The 15,742-nt window shown below is 37.8% G+C and overlaps 1 protein-coding gene across 2 annotated transcripts in view; it reads right to left on the bottom strand.

The window, feature by feature from the left end:
* LOC128213600 (glycine dehydrogenase (decarboxylating), mitochondrial-like) overlaps positions 1-15,742 on the bottom strand; it is a 66,503-nt gene that overhangs the window by 8,758 nt on the left and 42,003 nt on the right. Inside the window, exons 10-26 of one of the 2 annotated variants that reach the window (XM_052919498.1) lie at positions 15,502-15,598; positions 12,578-12,683; positions 12,142-12,284; positions 11,633-11,713; positions 10,734-10,834; positions 8,778-8,904; positions 7,499-7,641; positions 6,725-6,800; positions 6,075-6,200; positions 5,812-5,891; positions 3,519-3,701; positions 2,765-3,024; positions 2,266-2,361; positions 1,947-2,054; positions 1,672-1,736; positions 387-467; positions 61-190 (exon numbers count right to left, since the gene is read on the bottom strand). In XM_052919498.1, the coding sequence (XP_052775458.1) occupies positions 61-190; positions 387-467; positions 1,672-1,736; positions 1,947-2,054; positions 2,266-2,361; positions 2,765-3,024; positions 3,519-3,701; positions 5,812-5,891; positions 6,075-6,200; positions 6,725-6,800; positions 7,499-7,641; positions 8,778-8,904; positions 10,734-10,834; positions 11,633-11,713; positions 12,142-12,284; positions 12,578-12,683; positions 15,502-15,598 (2,003 nt within the window). Of the gene's footprint in view, positions 1-22; positions 191-386; positions 468-1,671; positions 1,737-1,946; positions 2,055-2,265; positions 2,362-2,764; positions 3,025-3,518; positions 3,702-5,811; positions 5,892-6,074; positions 6,201-6,724; positions 6,801-7,498; positions 7,642-8,777; positions 8,905-10,733; positions 10,835-11,632; positions 11,714-12,141; positions 12,285-12,577; positions 12,684-15,501; positions 15,599-15,742 lie in introns of both variants that reach the window. The other variant, XM_052919499.1, reaches the window with a different exon arrangement.

The following is a 15,742-nucleotide window of genomic DNA, read 5'->3' as shown; positions in this document are numbered from 1 at the left end:
AAAAGACACCAATGACCCGTACATTATGAAGCTACTTTTCCTGTGCAGCTGTCAATTTACCCGGTTCTTCAACAAAAGGAGATTCATAGACGGACATTGGCGGACATGTGCAAACAAGGTGCTGGTCCCCGTATATATCATCTATACGGCCAATCGTTGGCCAGAACTTTGAAGCTGGAGTGACAAACTCCTGAAATGAAAGAATTATTACTATTTTAAGTTAAAATAACCAACAAAAATTGGTGTCCTACTTTGTTTAAATATCCAGCTTATAAAACAGAAAATACTTTCATTTTCAACAAAGCTACCGTAAAACACTTGTTTTTATTAGGTGATTATCAAACTTCATAGTGTGGGACATAAGTTTGAGTTTAAATGTGGCATACAGCAGGGTACACTGCGGTGACTCTGTCGTATGGCCGGTCCCACGTCCCCTCTATCACGTCCTGCTGACAGTGGGGAGCCATCTGAAAATACAGGCAGCCAAAACTTGCATCAAGTGTTGAAAATTATAGGTCCCAGTTATCACCAAGTCATTTCCTGACTTATTAACTTACAAAAATATTTCTGAAGTCAATTATTGAAGATGGTAGAATACACTTATCCAAAACAACAACATTGACATTATCCTAAGCCCTGAAGGAATAGCCGAAGACAAATACTGTTCAAATGTGTGGCCAACCAACGCTGGTGCACAGTAAATTGATCAATGACTTGAGAACCTTATCTTTTTTAGTATTAATTTGAATTCAATACATGTGAAATTAAACTATCAAATCAGTGACAAACATAATAATATCTTGTAATGATAGCATAATTCACTTGAACCCATGACTTATGGAAATTTAAACTTTTCTTGCAAGTATTAAAGAAAATTACTACATTATACAACTATAATTGCCAGTAACATTCACTTTAATGATAGTTAGTTTCCATACACAGTGTACAACACTTACGAGGTCCTGGGATTCCTAGGACAATAACTTTTCAGAAGGGACACCAGAACTTCAAAGTCCAGTATTCTGTCGGGACACTTAAATTTCACTAATTTATTAATTTATTACCTATATTTCTTGACAGTACATGAAAAAATAATATCATTAAAAAAACATCGCACACACCACGCAAAAATTATAATAATTTCGTGTGTGACATAGTGACATCATGAATCTAGAAATAAACAGGTCATTTCACAGTGCGAATTATAGAAGTTCCCTAATTAACTATTCAGAATAGTATTTAAAAATCATGCGCATGTGGATTAACACTTCCGTTCTGTTGTTTACTTTATGGATAAGGTAAGAGGTGACAGCGACTTATTATCTCCACAATATGTGGAATTATCTCGCTAATGTGTCTGGACAGCCCAAAAACTTTAACCTGCCCTGAAACATTAACCTATGTTCCTTATTCAATCAGGGGTCATAATTTGTAATTAGGATATTATGGAGTTATGTAACCTCATTGTGTGATGGTCCTGAACAACTGTGTGAAGTATTAAGCGAATTGAAAAAAGGGTGTTATAAGACTTAGTGAAAATGCCAACTTGCCCTTTATAAGCACAGGGCCAGTAGTTAAGCCTCCTTCTTCTTCAATAAGTCAAGCTAAAAAAATCCCCTCCAAATAAATGAACAATCCACAAGGAAAAAGAAAAACAGCATGTTCGCCTACCTTCAAAGGGTTTATCTTTTTATCCATTTTCCCATCCTCTATCTGCTGTATCTCGAGTCTTATAGCTGCAAGGAAAAGTAGTCATATCTATGCTATAGTTTAACAATAGTTTAAATGTAAGATCATAGGCATAGCATACTTTTTGCTGTTAAGATACAAAATGTAGATCATTCATAACTGTTTTAGTTCACAAAACATATTCATAAAAATTTACTAAAAACTATATTGACATTATGTTAACTTGACAACACGAGTATGGAGCTGTGTTCATGTACCAATAAGGGCATCACAGAACCGGTCAAGTTCCTCCTTGTCCTCAGACTCGGTGGGCTCCACCATCAGTGAACCGACCACTGGCCAGGATGTGGTTGGGGCATGGAAGCCTGGAATATGGCAATAGTAATTTACAGAAGAAATAAATATATCCTTGTCATGAACCTTAGTGGGCTCCCCAAGTGGGCTCCCCAACAAACAAAGATATCACTGGGTATGGAAACCTAAAATAGTGGTAAACAAATTAAAACTTTGTCATCATTGAATATCCTCAAAAATTAAATTAACTTTAATGTTGGAAATCCTGTTAAAATGACTCACCATAATCCTGGAGTCTCTTGGCCACATCAGACACTTCAATGTTGGCAGTCTTCTTGAACTCCCGGCAGTCTATGATGAACTCGTGGGCAACAAACCCTGCAACAACAACTACAGCTTCACTACTGTCACATAAAAAGCTGGTCAGCATTTATTTCAAAATCCCACGATTAATAACCAAATTATGGACTCTACAAAAACCAATATCCTCAGTAAGGTTTATACAGCAAAACTGACAAAGTCCTAAGGCCTTCATTGACCTTGACCTTGGAGCCAGACGGGTGTCTCGCGTTCCAAAAGTTGCCATCTTATGGTTGTCACTAATGCGAAACCATTTCGAAATCCCACCATGAATGACAAACTTATGGACAGGACATGAAAGCAGGACTTACAGACTTGACAACAAGCTTCATTCATCTATAGCCCCCATTGCAATCAGGGTATTATTATACAGTACATTCTAAAGGACATCTTAAAAAGCAAGGTAAATCAAACAGGGGACCTTGTTCATTTTTGTAGATAGTCCTGTAGAACCCATCCAGCCTGCGTGACATATAGTTGGCATTGAGAATGGCCATCTCCGAGGCCTGTCTGAGCCCAGCAGGCCCCATCATCTTGATGTACGCCCAAGATATGGGTAGGATGGCACTGGAGCCATATGGAGCTGCTGACACAACACCGAACGCCTTGGCCTCCGGGTTGTCCTGGCCGTACGGGGGAATCACAGGATGAGATGGCAGGTAGGGTGCAAGGTGGGCCTTTCTGTAAACAAATAATGTAAAATATGTAAAATATATGTTATAAAGTGCAGTTCTATGACTTTTGGTTCAGGCAGGTTGCATTGCTGAATTATATATCGGAGGACATCAGAAGAGGGTAGTGTGTCAAGTGGAATAGGGGTGCAGCTCTCACCCTTGAGGTTGAGGGTTCTTTCTGATGGCCTTTTAGAATTTACACCACTTTGTGTTTTTTCCTAGGAATCAGACTCTATCAGCTTTAACAAACAAGCTCAAAGAATTACGTTTAAACTATGATTTCAAGTCTGTGGAGTCAAAATTGAGTATACTAGCTTTGTTTCACCTCAACCTTAACAAGGAAGAGAGTCATGTCAACTAAGCACTTATAGTATAATGTACTATATCATAATGCATCAAATCGATTACCCTAAAAGAAAATCTTACAAAAAAATATATAAAATCTATTCATATATTATCATCTAGTTAGTAGCTATTAACATAACCAATTTCACCACTTACACTCCTATGGGCCCCATACCAGGTCCTCCTCCGCCGTGAGGGATACAGAAGGTCTTGTGGAGGTTCAGATGGGAGACGTCACTCCCATAATCTCCGGGGCGACATATGCCAACCTGGGCATTCATGTTGGCCCCGTCCAGGTAAACCTGGCCACCATATTGGTGGATCATATCACAGATCTCCCTGCAACCATAAAAGGTATACCATTGTAATTTTGTTAAAAACTTAAAGAAAAGTATTCAATAGTAAGTTTTTCCAGATGTTTTGCTTTTAATAAATCAAACGCTGTCCATTCCAATTTATCAACAAGAGATGTTTGTCAAACATTATGCCCCCTGAGCGCCAAGTTGCCAGAAATATTTGGACAATTGAATGAAATATGCATGGACTGAAATGACAGCTGATTTGTCATTGGATGCATATGAGGCAGGTCATCTACTGGTCATACCTAATCTTCATGTCAAGTTTGATGACCATAGGTCCGGGAATTGTTGAGTTATCACTCGGACAAGCTTTGGTCTTCCAACAGACCGACCGACATGTGCAAAGCAATTATATAACCCCTCTGCTTCGAAGGGGGGCATAATTAAACTAGATGTTCACTGAAAACTGATACTTCAACTCATGCATTTAGTGACATATAAATTTCTACTGTCTACTATATAAGAAAATAAAATATGGACAATCAGAAAACCTTTTTTCAGCTTACAGTCACACTGACCTTGACCTTTGACCCACTGACCTCAAAATCAATAGGGTTCATCTGCTGGTCATGACCAATAAGCCTACCTAGTATGAGGTCCCTGGGTCAAAGCGTTCTCAAGTTATTGATCGGAAACCGTTTTTCATGTTAAGGTCACACTGACCTTGACCTTTGACCTCAAAATCAATAGGGTTCATCTGCTGGTCATGACCAATACACCTACCAAGTATGAGGTTCCTGGGTCAAAGCGTTCTCAAGTTATTGATCGGAAACCGTTTTTCATGTAAAGGTCACACTGACCTTGACCTTTGACCCACTGACCTCAAAATCAATAGGGTTCATCTGCTGGTCATGACCAATAAGCCTACCTAGTATGAGGTCCCTGGGTCAAAGCGTTCTCAAGTTATTGATCGGAAACCGTTTTTCATGTTAAGGTCACACTGACCTTGACCTTTGACCCACTGACCTCAAAATCAATAGGGTTCATCTGCTGGTCATGACCAATACACCTACCAAGTATGAGGTTCCTGGGTCAAAGCGTTCTCAAGTTATTGATCGGAAACCGTTTTTCATGTAAAGGTCACACTGACCTTGACCTTTGACCCACTGACCTCAAAATCAATAGGGTTCATCTGCTGGTGATGACCAATACACATACCAAGTATGAGGTCCCTCGGTCAAAGCGTTCTCAAGTTATTGATCGGAAACCATTTGGTATTCCGACCGACCGACCGACAGACAGACCGACCGACCGACCGACCGACCGACCGACATGTGCAAAACAATATACCCCACTTTTTTCAAAAGGGGGCATAATAAGCTCAACATTGACAGCTGCACTGTTTTTACTCATACGTTTTTGTACCAGTTCGGAAAAATGTCGGATTCATTGTATACTGGACCTTTTTTATACTCTCACAGTTGTAAATATACATCCTAAAAATGTGAATATGATTTCTTCTTAGAAGTAAAGCTAATATTAGATTAATAAAAAAGATGTTTGTTTCAGGTTTCATGTCCCCAAAAATAAGTTGGGTAGGTCGGAAAATATTCTTTCTTTCTTTTTTTTATTAGCCAATATTGTAAAAGAGGATGTTTATTTAAACAAACATCCTTTCAATTCTCAAGCAGAAAGTCATATCGTAAAGTATGAAATCAAGGGCAAACAATTTTAATAGCTTCTGAAGGAAGTTATTCCGGGTTAAAAAACAAAAACAAATAGGAGTAGGACCCCCAAACAAATAATTTGTCCTGTAGGGGAGAGGTCTTATTCATAAGTGCCTTCTCCCTCTGGGTTATATGTCTAAATAAAGTAGCCCTTACTGAAAGCATAGTAATCCTGATCACAATCCCTTGTTTAGAGAAATTGTCCCCTTCAATTGCTATTTGATTTAATCTTGTTTATTTTTTTACATATTTCTTGTGCATCAGCATTTCAATTACCATTTTGTTAAACTGAAAACATAGTAATGCTGATCTATTTGCAGGTTTTGGGCTAAATTCATTGTATAACAAATATTTATAATTTGCATTACTCGAACTTAAATACAAGACTTTAAATATTAATCGAAAATTGCATTCTCAAATTACCTGATTGTCTTGTCAAAGACACCATTTGTGGAAGGGTAGGTAACCATCAGACAGGCAAGTGTGTCACTGAACTTCTCCACCTGTTAACACACACACCATCTTTCATCTATTTATAAACAATATCTAAATCTAAACTACATGTTCCTACAAAAGCATTACTTCATCAGTATATTATATCTTTATCAAAAATGGGTTAAATAATTTAAATGTTTATAATTTATGTTCAACTACTGCAGACTAATAACCAAGTAAAGCAGTCATACATTGGCAGCAAGATGTTTCATGTCAATGGCTCCGTTCTTGTCGACATTGATTGGCTGGATCTTCATGCCTGCCATCTGGGCACTGGCTGGGTTAGTGCCATGGGCAGATGTGGGGATCAAGCAAACCTGGGGTATCAGATATATGAGTTTATCCATATCAAAACAAATGTTCAATGGTAAAATCAAAATATGACAAAGAATTTGTTGAATACTAATCATCTTACAGCTTACATCTCTGATTTTGTAAATGCAATCAAGCTTCAGTCTGCTTCCTGGGTGTCCTTTTTTAATTGAAAGGTAAAAAGAAAATGGCCCTGGTGGGGCTGGAACCCAGAACCTCTAGAGTGAGAGTTGGACACTTAAACCGTTAGAGGACTCACTAGTGAGCTATTCTATCATATCTTTCTCTGGGTCTCCCCTATACAGTAGCATGCAGGTACGCCATGATGGCCCGCATACTCTCCCTGAGAGTTGGACACCTAAACCATTAGGGGACCTCACTAAGTAAAGTTATTCTATACTACTTTTCTCTGGGTCTCTCCTATAGCATGGAGGAACGCCATGATGGCTCGCATGCCCGCATACTCTCCCTGAGAGTTGGGCACCAAAACCATTAGAGGAGCTCACAAAGTGAAGTTACGCTATCCTACCTTTCTTTGGGTCTCTCCTATAGCTTGGAGGTACGCCATGATGGCTCGCAGGCCTGCATACTCTCCCTGAGCGCCACTAAAATCAAAAAAAAGAAAAATTTCAAAAAGCAGTTTTTCTAATTATGATAAAGTTCTATCAACATAACATTTATATGTTCATTACCAGTGAAACATGTCAGACATATCTTAAAAGTGATATGATAGCAACTAGACATTTTTTTTGACATATGATTTGTTGTTAGAAAATACTTTTATGTTTTCTTAAACAAGACTAGATTTACAGACAACAGCACTACTTGATGCCAACCATCATCTATATCTTTAAGTAGTAAACTGAAGAATTGTTTTAACCAGAGTATAAATGAGGCTTGTTATTCATTTTTAATTGCGAACTTAAAGTCCCAGTATCTTTTAGGGTTAAATAATGAGAGAAGAAATGCATACAGAGGTTCACAGGATGCTTTATTAAACAGAAATGTATGGGAAATACCAACAGAATCCCTAACTCTAATATATATAATTAGGTTAAAGCATAATCACTTTGCTGTACTGGGCAGTTATATGCATTTTCTTTTTTATCAAACTGGGGGTTAAAAACAGTGAAAAAGGTTAAGAGATGTCATTTGGATATACATACAAAAAAATTAAGTTTACATTAGTAAAAAGATACTTGGACTTTAAACATTTGTATTCCAGTTTATGTTCAAGCTAAAATTTCACCACTAGATGCAATTTGGTATGACATAACAAATATATTATATTCTGTCAACTGACCTGTTAGGCTGGAATGAGATGTTATCGTATCCAGTGATCTCACACAGGTCCTTCTCAAGCTCGTAAAACATCTCCTGGTAGCCCTTTGCCTGGTTCTTTGGTATGAACGGGTGAAGACTAGAAAACTCCTTCCATGACACCGGCTAGAAAGGTGGAAATAGATTCAACCTGTAGGCACAATTTCATGTCATCATGTAGACAGTGAAGGCAATAGTCAGATTCAAAGACATAAGCAAAAAACATTTTTTTTAAATTTTGATCATGTGTTTCTGTCTGGACATGAAGATTCCCGTGGTGACATGTGTAAACCAGTTACAAAACTTACAAAGTTATCGCCAAAGCCAGTTGCATTAATTAATACAAGTGTATACAAATAGATGTAGAGAAATTAGATCAATAGTGCATGCATTATTGTTAACTGAATCAATAACCAACTTTAGTTCAATGTTCACATCAAATTGTTCCCCTCAACTTGCGTTTTAATACATTTTACCATAAATTGCATGTGACATTGTAACGCCTACACATGTTAAGTTAAATTCAATGTTCATGTCAAATAGTTACCCTCAATTTCCATTTAAGTTCATTTAACCATAAAGTGCATGCAACATTGTAGCGCCTTCTTACTTTAATTCAAAGTTCCCATCAAATAGTTCCCCTTAATTTACATTTTTATTACATTTTTTCATAAAGTTAATGCTATGTTGTAATGCCTCCTAGTTTTAATTACATATTCATGTCAATTAGTTCCCCTAACTTTGCATTTTAGTATATTTCACCATTATTATGCCCATGCATCACAAGTCATAATAATTTGAAATCAATGTTGAAGTCAAATGCTGAAGTCAAATATTTCCTTTCAATTAATTTATGTTGTTTAATTCATTTTCATTTTGGGATTCAATATTTTGCGCTTGCCCTTTTTTGAAATTCCTTACTTTACTTTACATGAGCTAAACAATAAGAATACCATGTGATGCATTGTTGCGCATGACATGCAAGCCCAATTTCACTTGAAATATACAGTGTGCAAGACAGGTGTGTATTGAGCATATATTTAGACAATTTGATATTTGAAAACCACAAACTTCAAAACAGCATGTATCTTTAAACAACTTATCAGTTAAGATGCATTGAAGAATGTAGCAGCATAAAGATCGATAAGACCAAATGCTGATTGGTGACTCGGTTGATTGCATTACAATTGGTTAATTTGAAAGAAGTGCATAGTTGATGAATATAGAAATGAATTCCAAATAAAACAGACACTAATGGATACCATCATTTCTGTTGTGCTGTTCAGCTTCATGGTACATGAGCCGAGAGGGATCATGGAGTGTACGAGGGACAGATCCTTGTTCTCCAGCTGCTTCATGTAGCGTACAATGTCTGTCTCTGACTGGTACCTGCAGTAGCATACAAAACAGTGCAGGTATATAAATATAGATCAGCCTATAAAGTCTTGTTTATTTTACAAGCTGATTCAAATGCATGGCTGTATCAGTGTGAAACAACCTGATATTGATCTTACAACTTTATACAGGCCAACACCAATGAAATACATAATAATACATGAATAACAGCTGCTTGCATGAGCTTGTTTTCAAATGAACTAAAAAAGATACTGCTTTTAATTTCTTCATAAAGGAGACCAGTGTTTTTTTTAGGCCTGATTTGGGGCCGAAATTCGGCCCCATTCCCCTCTCCAAAAAGTATATATTTTTCCCCTATTTCAGTAAAAAATTCCCCTCCCGACGATGTCAAAATCGTCCTCTAAAATAACTTTGCCGATCGTAATTACGGCACTTTTCAATACGGTAAACGCAGTTTGGCACCGCATTTTACACGTAGTGATCATACGTGCTAGTCTCCCTTGATTGATCGGTATCGTTCAAGCGCTCGGAAAATTAATTATATTACGTGCCAAAAGAACTGTCAGCAGGGGACATTGACAACATAATCAACCTTTACAATATGAAACAAAGAGATATTGCTTTGTAGATTGCTTTCACTTTCACTTTGATCTTGTTATGTATATGCATATGATCAATTTATTAAAGAGGAAGGCAAAGCTTTAATGATTTTTGCATTTATACATTTTCCCCTTTTTGCCCTTTTACGACGCGATTTTCCCCTCCTGACGGGCCCTGGCCCCATTCCCCTAAAAGTGAAAAAAAACACTGGAGACTGTCTATATGATGAACAAATAGCACCAGCCTTAACAGCATAACTATAAAGAGCCTTTCAAATTCTGTATATATTTTTTTAAATATTACATAATTTCCTTAAAACGTGTGTGCACATCAGCTCATGTTAAAAACACCACAGACACAGATGAAGGCATCGGCCAACATTATACTTAAATAAGCAAGTCATGAGTTGGTAAGAAAAAGATGTTTATAAAACCCAAATGTATCGTGTTTATTAACCTCAACAAAACAGCAAATATTCAGAGCAAATAACTATTCTACACCTTAAGTCTTAACCCATTAGTACCAAATGGAATGTATTGCAATTCCCATCATTTCATATTCTAGCATGAATTATTTCACTAATGAGAGTTGAAGTTAAAGTCAACAATATGAGCTTTTAAAACAAATGGCTTGATATACATTTCAGTTACAGAAAAATGGGCACCATCAAAAGTAAAACCTACTAGAGCAGTCACAGACCCCCATATCCCCTGCCAAATTAAAAACTTATCAACTTAGCCTTACAATATAGGATAACATTGAAAATTAACAAAAGGCACTAACTATAAAAAAATACTGCACCCAGAGTTAGTGTTCATGGGCACTGCACTTGTCCTCAATGAGATCTATCTGTATATGAAGTTTGAAGTCAATAACTCAAAGACTTTCAGCTGGGGGCTTGCATGTTTCATGAGGTGAATACACCAAGGTGTAACAAAAGTGAGATAAAGGTTATTGTCATGGTCCATTAACCATGTTCTGAAGGTTTTTTCTCAACAATCTCCAATTAAAAGGATGCTATCTATGCATAATAAATAAAGCAAAATACAAGTCACACTCCTGGGAAGGATATACATGTATCTAGTGAAGTTATTTTTGTTCAATCTATATCTACCAATATATAACTATTAAACTATTGAAAACTCTGGGAGGCAGTAATTTAACCTGAGCAGGGCTAGAAACCTTGCAAATATAAGCCTTAGTTTAATTGATCCCCCTGCCCCCAAGGCATCTCCCCCTGACAGCATAACTTGTGCTCATACCTGTTGAAGACCGCATGAGTGAGGAAGTCATTTGTCCGTCGGAACATGGAATTCTCTATACTCTCTAGGGGTTCGACACCAACCAAATCCGCTACTTTCTCCTGCAATTTAGATGGTAAATAAGGCTTGTTAAAGAATCAAAGATATTTATGCCAATAAATATTTAAATAAGGGCAATACACCTACCAGAACTAAAATAGTAAATAAATTGATATTGCAAAACTAAGCATCTACAGAGGCGGTAATCATGCGTGTCACAAGTTTTCAATCGCCTCATTTCGCCTCGATTGAAAACTTGTGACACGCATTCCAAGTAAACTACAGAACTGTCTGACAAAATGAAGGTACCATATTACAGGGAAAATTGGGCGCTGGAACATGGTTGATGTTAGAAAATTTAATTGTTTAATTATGGAGAGAAAATAAACAAAAATACATACCGTCTCACTGGACGCAGCATTTTTTTAGTGCTTGGTATCAAAACAATGTACCACGTGATTTCCGCCTCTGATCTATTTGTCTTTTACCGAAAGCATGACATGTATTCACTATTGTCATGACAGGATTAAAGTTAGGTTTTAAAGAGGCCAGTTAATGCTGCTAAATATGTAATGTTTGTCTGTATTTATCAAACCAAAGAAATATTTGCGTTATCTTGGCATTTAATTACTTGGAGGCAGAAGGGTGCACATGCTGGTTTCCATGATGGCAGAAGGGTGCTACCAAAATAGGACAGGGTGCAGCAATATCCATAAATCTTTAGCAAAGACCATTGATTATGCACAACAAAACACTTTTTCAGTCAGTCCAGCATGTTTCATTGGTAATTGATGACAATCATATACGCTAGGTTTCTTAGGGGTTTTGATTTAACATAAATACCAATATTCTTCACATACCAGGGAGTCTTTGCATCCCATTACTTGGAGTAGATCTTTCAGGTCATGTTTCTCCACAGTCTCATCCAGGGACAGCCCTACCTGAAGAATTTGGTCAAAACTTAGTAATACTGGGCTTTACCTTTGACACAATAAATCAAACATCATCCAAACTTTTATAAATAATGCTTCCAAGTAACATTGTGTGTTATAAAGTCCAGTCACAATTACAATAGGTCTTTTGACATATAAATACATTTATGTTTACAGGCATTTTTTTTATTATTTTCAAATTCATTCTTTCATTCATCAATACATAGTTACCTATCCACTCTCTACAACCAGCAGTGTTAGAATGGCATCATGGTCATCCATGCATTTTGCTTTTAGGCTCATTAGTATCAAATAACACTTCAATGGATGTGGGCTGGCATTTTCATTCCTTTCGCTGGAAAACATACTTTAAACAAAAATGATCCTTTTTCTAAGTTCATACAGCACAACTGATTGTACACAGAATAGAAACTTACATCTCCATCACCGTAGTATCGGAGGTTGATGCCCATATCGAGAGCCCTTGCATGGATGTCTGATTGCTTTAAAGACACAGGGCTGAACTTCAAGGTGTCAAAGAACACCTTGGTTTTTACTTTGTGGCCAGCCCTCCTGATTCCTATAATAGATTAGTAATTTAGGGATGATGCCATTTGCATGTAAATTAGTGAAATAAGCATAAAACAAATAATTTTATACTTTCATAGATGAACATTTACATAGCTTATTGCTAAATACAATATTTTGTTTAATGAAATTTGTTGACAGGTGCCCGTGAGACTTGTGTATCTACATGAACATATTGATGGAGTCACCAATTTTTCAAAAACTCAACTTTTACTTAGAGCTTCAAACCAATAACAGTCTGTACTTCTAAAGGGTCTTTTTTAATAAATTAATATAAAAGCACACCTTCAGCTAACATGAGGGTGCCATTATGTACACGCCTGCCAATGTGTCTAAGGGCATCAGGACCGTGGTAGATTGCATACATGGCCGCCATGTTGGCTAGAAGAGCCTATAGATGAGAAATATAAAACTACATAAGCATTTTTTAAAAGCATTGCTGAACAATAATGGTGTACAGGATACATGAAACTGTGCATCTAGCTATCAGTGATGGTGACAACATGGTGTCATGAAAGTGCTTGCAATAGCTGATTGTGACAACATGGTGTCATGGAAGTGCTTGCAATAGCTGATTGTGTCATGGAAGTGCTTGCAATAGCAGATTGTGACAACGTGGTGTCATGGAAGTGCTTGCAATAGCTGATGCTGACAACATGGTGTCATGGCAGATATAGCTTGCAATAGCTGGTTGTGACAATGTGGTGTCATGGTAGATATAGCTTGCAATAGCTGGTTGTGACAACGTGGTGTCATTGCAGATATAGCTTGCAATAGCTGGTTGTGACAACGTGGTGTCATGGCAGATATAGCTTGCAATAGCTGATTGTGACCACAATGTGGTGTCATGGCAGATATAGCTTGCAATAGCTGGTTGTGACAATGTGGTGTCATGGCAGATATAGCTTGCAATAGATGATTGTGACCACAACGTGGTGTCATGGCAGATATAGCTTGCAATAGCTGATTGTGACCACAACATGGTGTCATGGCAGATATAGCTTGCAAAAGCTGATTGTGACCACAATGTGGTGTCATGGTAGATATAGCTTGCAATAGCTGGTTGTGACAATGTGGTGTCATGGCAGATATAGCTTGCAATAGCTGATTGTGACCACAACGTGGTGTCATGGCAGATATAGCTTGCAATAGCTGATTGTGACCACAACTTGGTGTCATGGCAGATATAGCTTGCAATAGCTGATTGTGACCACAATGTGGTGTCATGGCAGATATAGCTTGCAATAGCTGATTGTGACCACAACGTGGTGTCATGGCAGATATAGCTTGCAAAAGCTGATTGTGACCACAACGTGGTGTCATGGCAGATATAGCTTGCAATAGCTGATTGTGACCACAATGTGGTGTCATGGCAGATATAGCTTGCAATAGCTGATTGTGACCACAATGTGGTGTCATGGTAGATATAGCTTGCAATAGCTGGTTGTGACAATGTGGTGTCATGGCAGATATAGCTTGCAATAGCTGATTGTGACCACAACGTGGTGTCATGGCAGATATAGCTTGCAATAGCTGATTGTGACCACAACGTGGTGTCATGGCAGATATAGCTTGCAATAGCTGATTGTGACCACAATGTGGTGTCATGGCAGATATAGCTTGCAATAGCTGATTGTGACCACAACGTGGTGTCATGGCAGATATAGCTTGCAATAGCTGATTGTGACCACAATGTGGTGTCATGGCAGATATAGCTTGCAATAGCTGATTGTGACAATGTGGTGTCATTGCAGATATAGCTTGCAATAGCTGGTTGTGACAACGTGGTGTCATGGCAGATATAGCTTGCAATAGCTGATTGTGACCACAATGTGGTATCATGGTAGATATAGCTTGCAATAGCTGGTTGTGACAACGTGGTGTCATTGCAGATATAGCTTGCAATAGCTGGTTGTGACAACGTGGTGTCATGGCAGATATAGCTTGCAATAGCTGATTGTGACCACAATGTGGTGTCATGGCAGATATAGCTTGCAATAGCTGGTTGTGACCACAACGTGGTGTCATGGCAGATATAGCTTGCAATAGCTGATTGTGACCACAATGTGGTGTCATGGCAGATATAGCTTGCAAAAGCTGATTGTGACCACAACGTGGTGTCATGGCAGATAGTGCTGTAAATAGCTGGTTGTGACAACGTGGTGTCATGGCAGATATAGCTTGCAATAGCTGATTGTGACCACAACGTGGTGTCATGGCAGATAGTGCTGTAAATAGCTGATTGTGACCACAACGTGGTGTCATGGCAGATATAGCTTGCAATAGCTGATTGTGACCACAACGTGGTGTCATGGTAGATATAGCTTGCAATAGCTGATTGTGACCACAATGTGGTGTCATGGCAGATATAGCTTGCAAAAGCTGATTGTGACCACAACGTGGTGTCATGGCAGATAGTGTTGTAAATAGCTGGTTGTGACAACGTGGTGTCATGGCAGATATAGCTTGCAATAGCTGGTTGTGACAACGTGGTGTCATGGCAGATAGTGCTTGCAATAGCTGATTGTGACAATGTTGCGTCATGGCAGAAAGTGCTTGCAATAGCTGATTGTGACCACAACGTGGTGTCATGGCAGATAGTGCTTGCAATAGCTGACTGTGAAAATGTGGAGTCATGGCAGAAAGTGCTTGCAATAGCTGATTGTGACCACAATGTGGTGACATGGCAGAAAGTGCTGTTAATAGCTGATTGTGACAATGTGGAGTCATGGCAGATAGTGCTTGCAAAAGGTGACTGTGACAACGTGGTGTCATGAGAGATAACTTGCTTGCCAAAGCTGACTATGCTTTGATCCATAAATACATCTTTCGGAAACAAAACCTTTATATATACATGTATACACACCTTTTAAGATACATAACACACATGAAATTTCTTGATTCCAATGATATACAACCAATATGTATTTGAAAAGATGTGAGTTTTGTCCTATTTATTTAACTCCAAACTTTATACCGAAAAATTAATAAATTCATCATTTTTGGCAGAGAATGTGTCATGAGATAATAAGAATCTTTCATTTGTTGACATTTAAAACAAAACTTAAAACTCAAAACATGATAAAGCATGCTTACTTTAAAACTTTTTCATTTTTATTTCTTAAATGACAAATTATGTAAGATCCAATATATCAGCTCTGAGGTTAAATTTCAGACAGAATATTTACCCAAATGCTTATTGTGCTCACCTGGGCTGTACATATGTTACTGGTAGCCTTGTCACGTCGGATATGCTGTTCCCTCGTCTGCAATGCCAGTCTATAACCCTCTCTCCCGGCTGCATCCCTGCATCATAATAATATCACCTTTAATTCATTATAAGCATTGTGTGATACAAAAAATCATAAATAGCAAACTGTGAAATCATAAATATTAGTGGGACACATATTTTTGTGTTTTTTTGTGTTTTTTTTTTTTTTTTTTTGGGGG

This window comes from Mya arenaria, chromosome 13 (genome assembly GCF_026914265.1).
Source record: "Mya arenaria isolate MELC-2E11 chromosome 13, ASM2691426v1".
Taxonomy (NCBI): domain Eukaryota; kingdom Metazoa; phylum Mollusca; class Bivalvia; order Myida; family Myidae; genus Mya; species Mya arenaria.
This window is presented reverse-complemented; position numbering and strand designations above follow the sequence as displayed.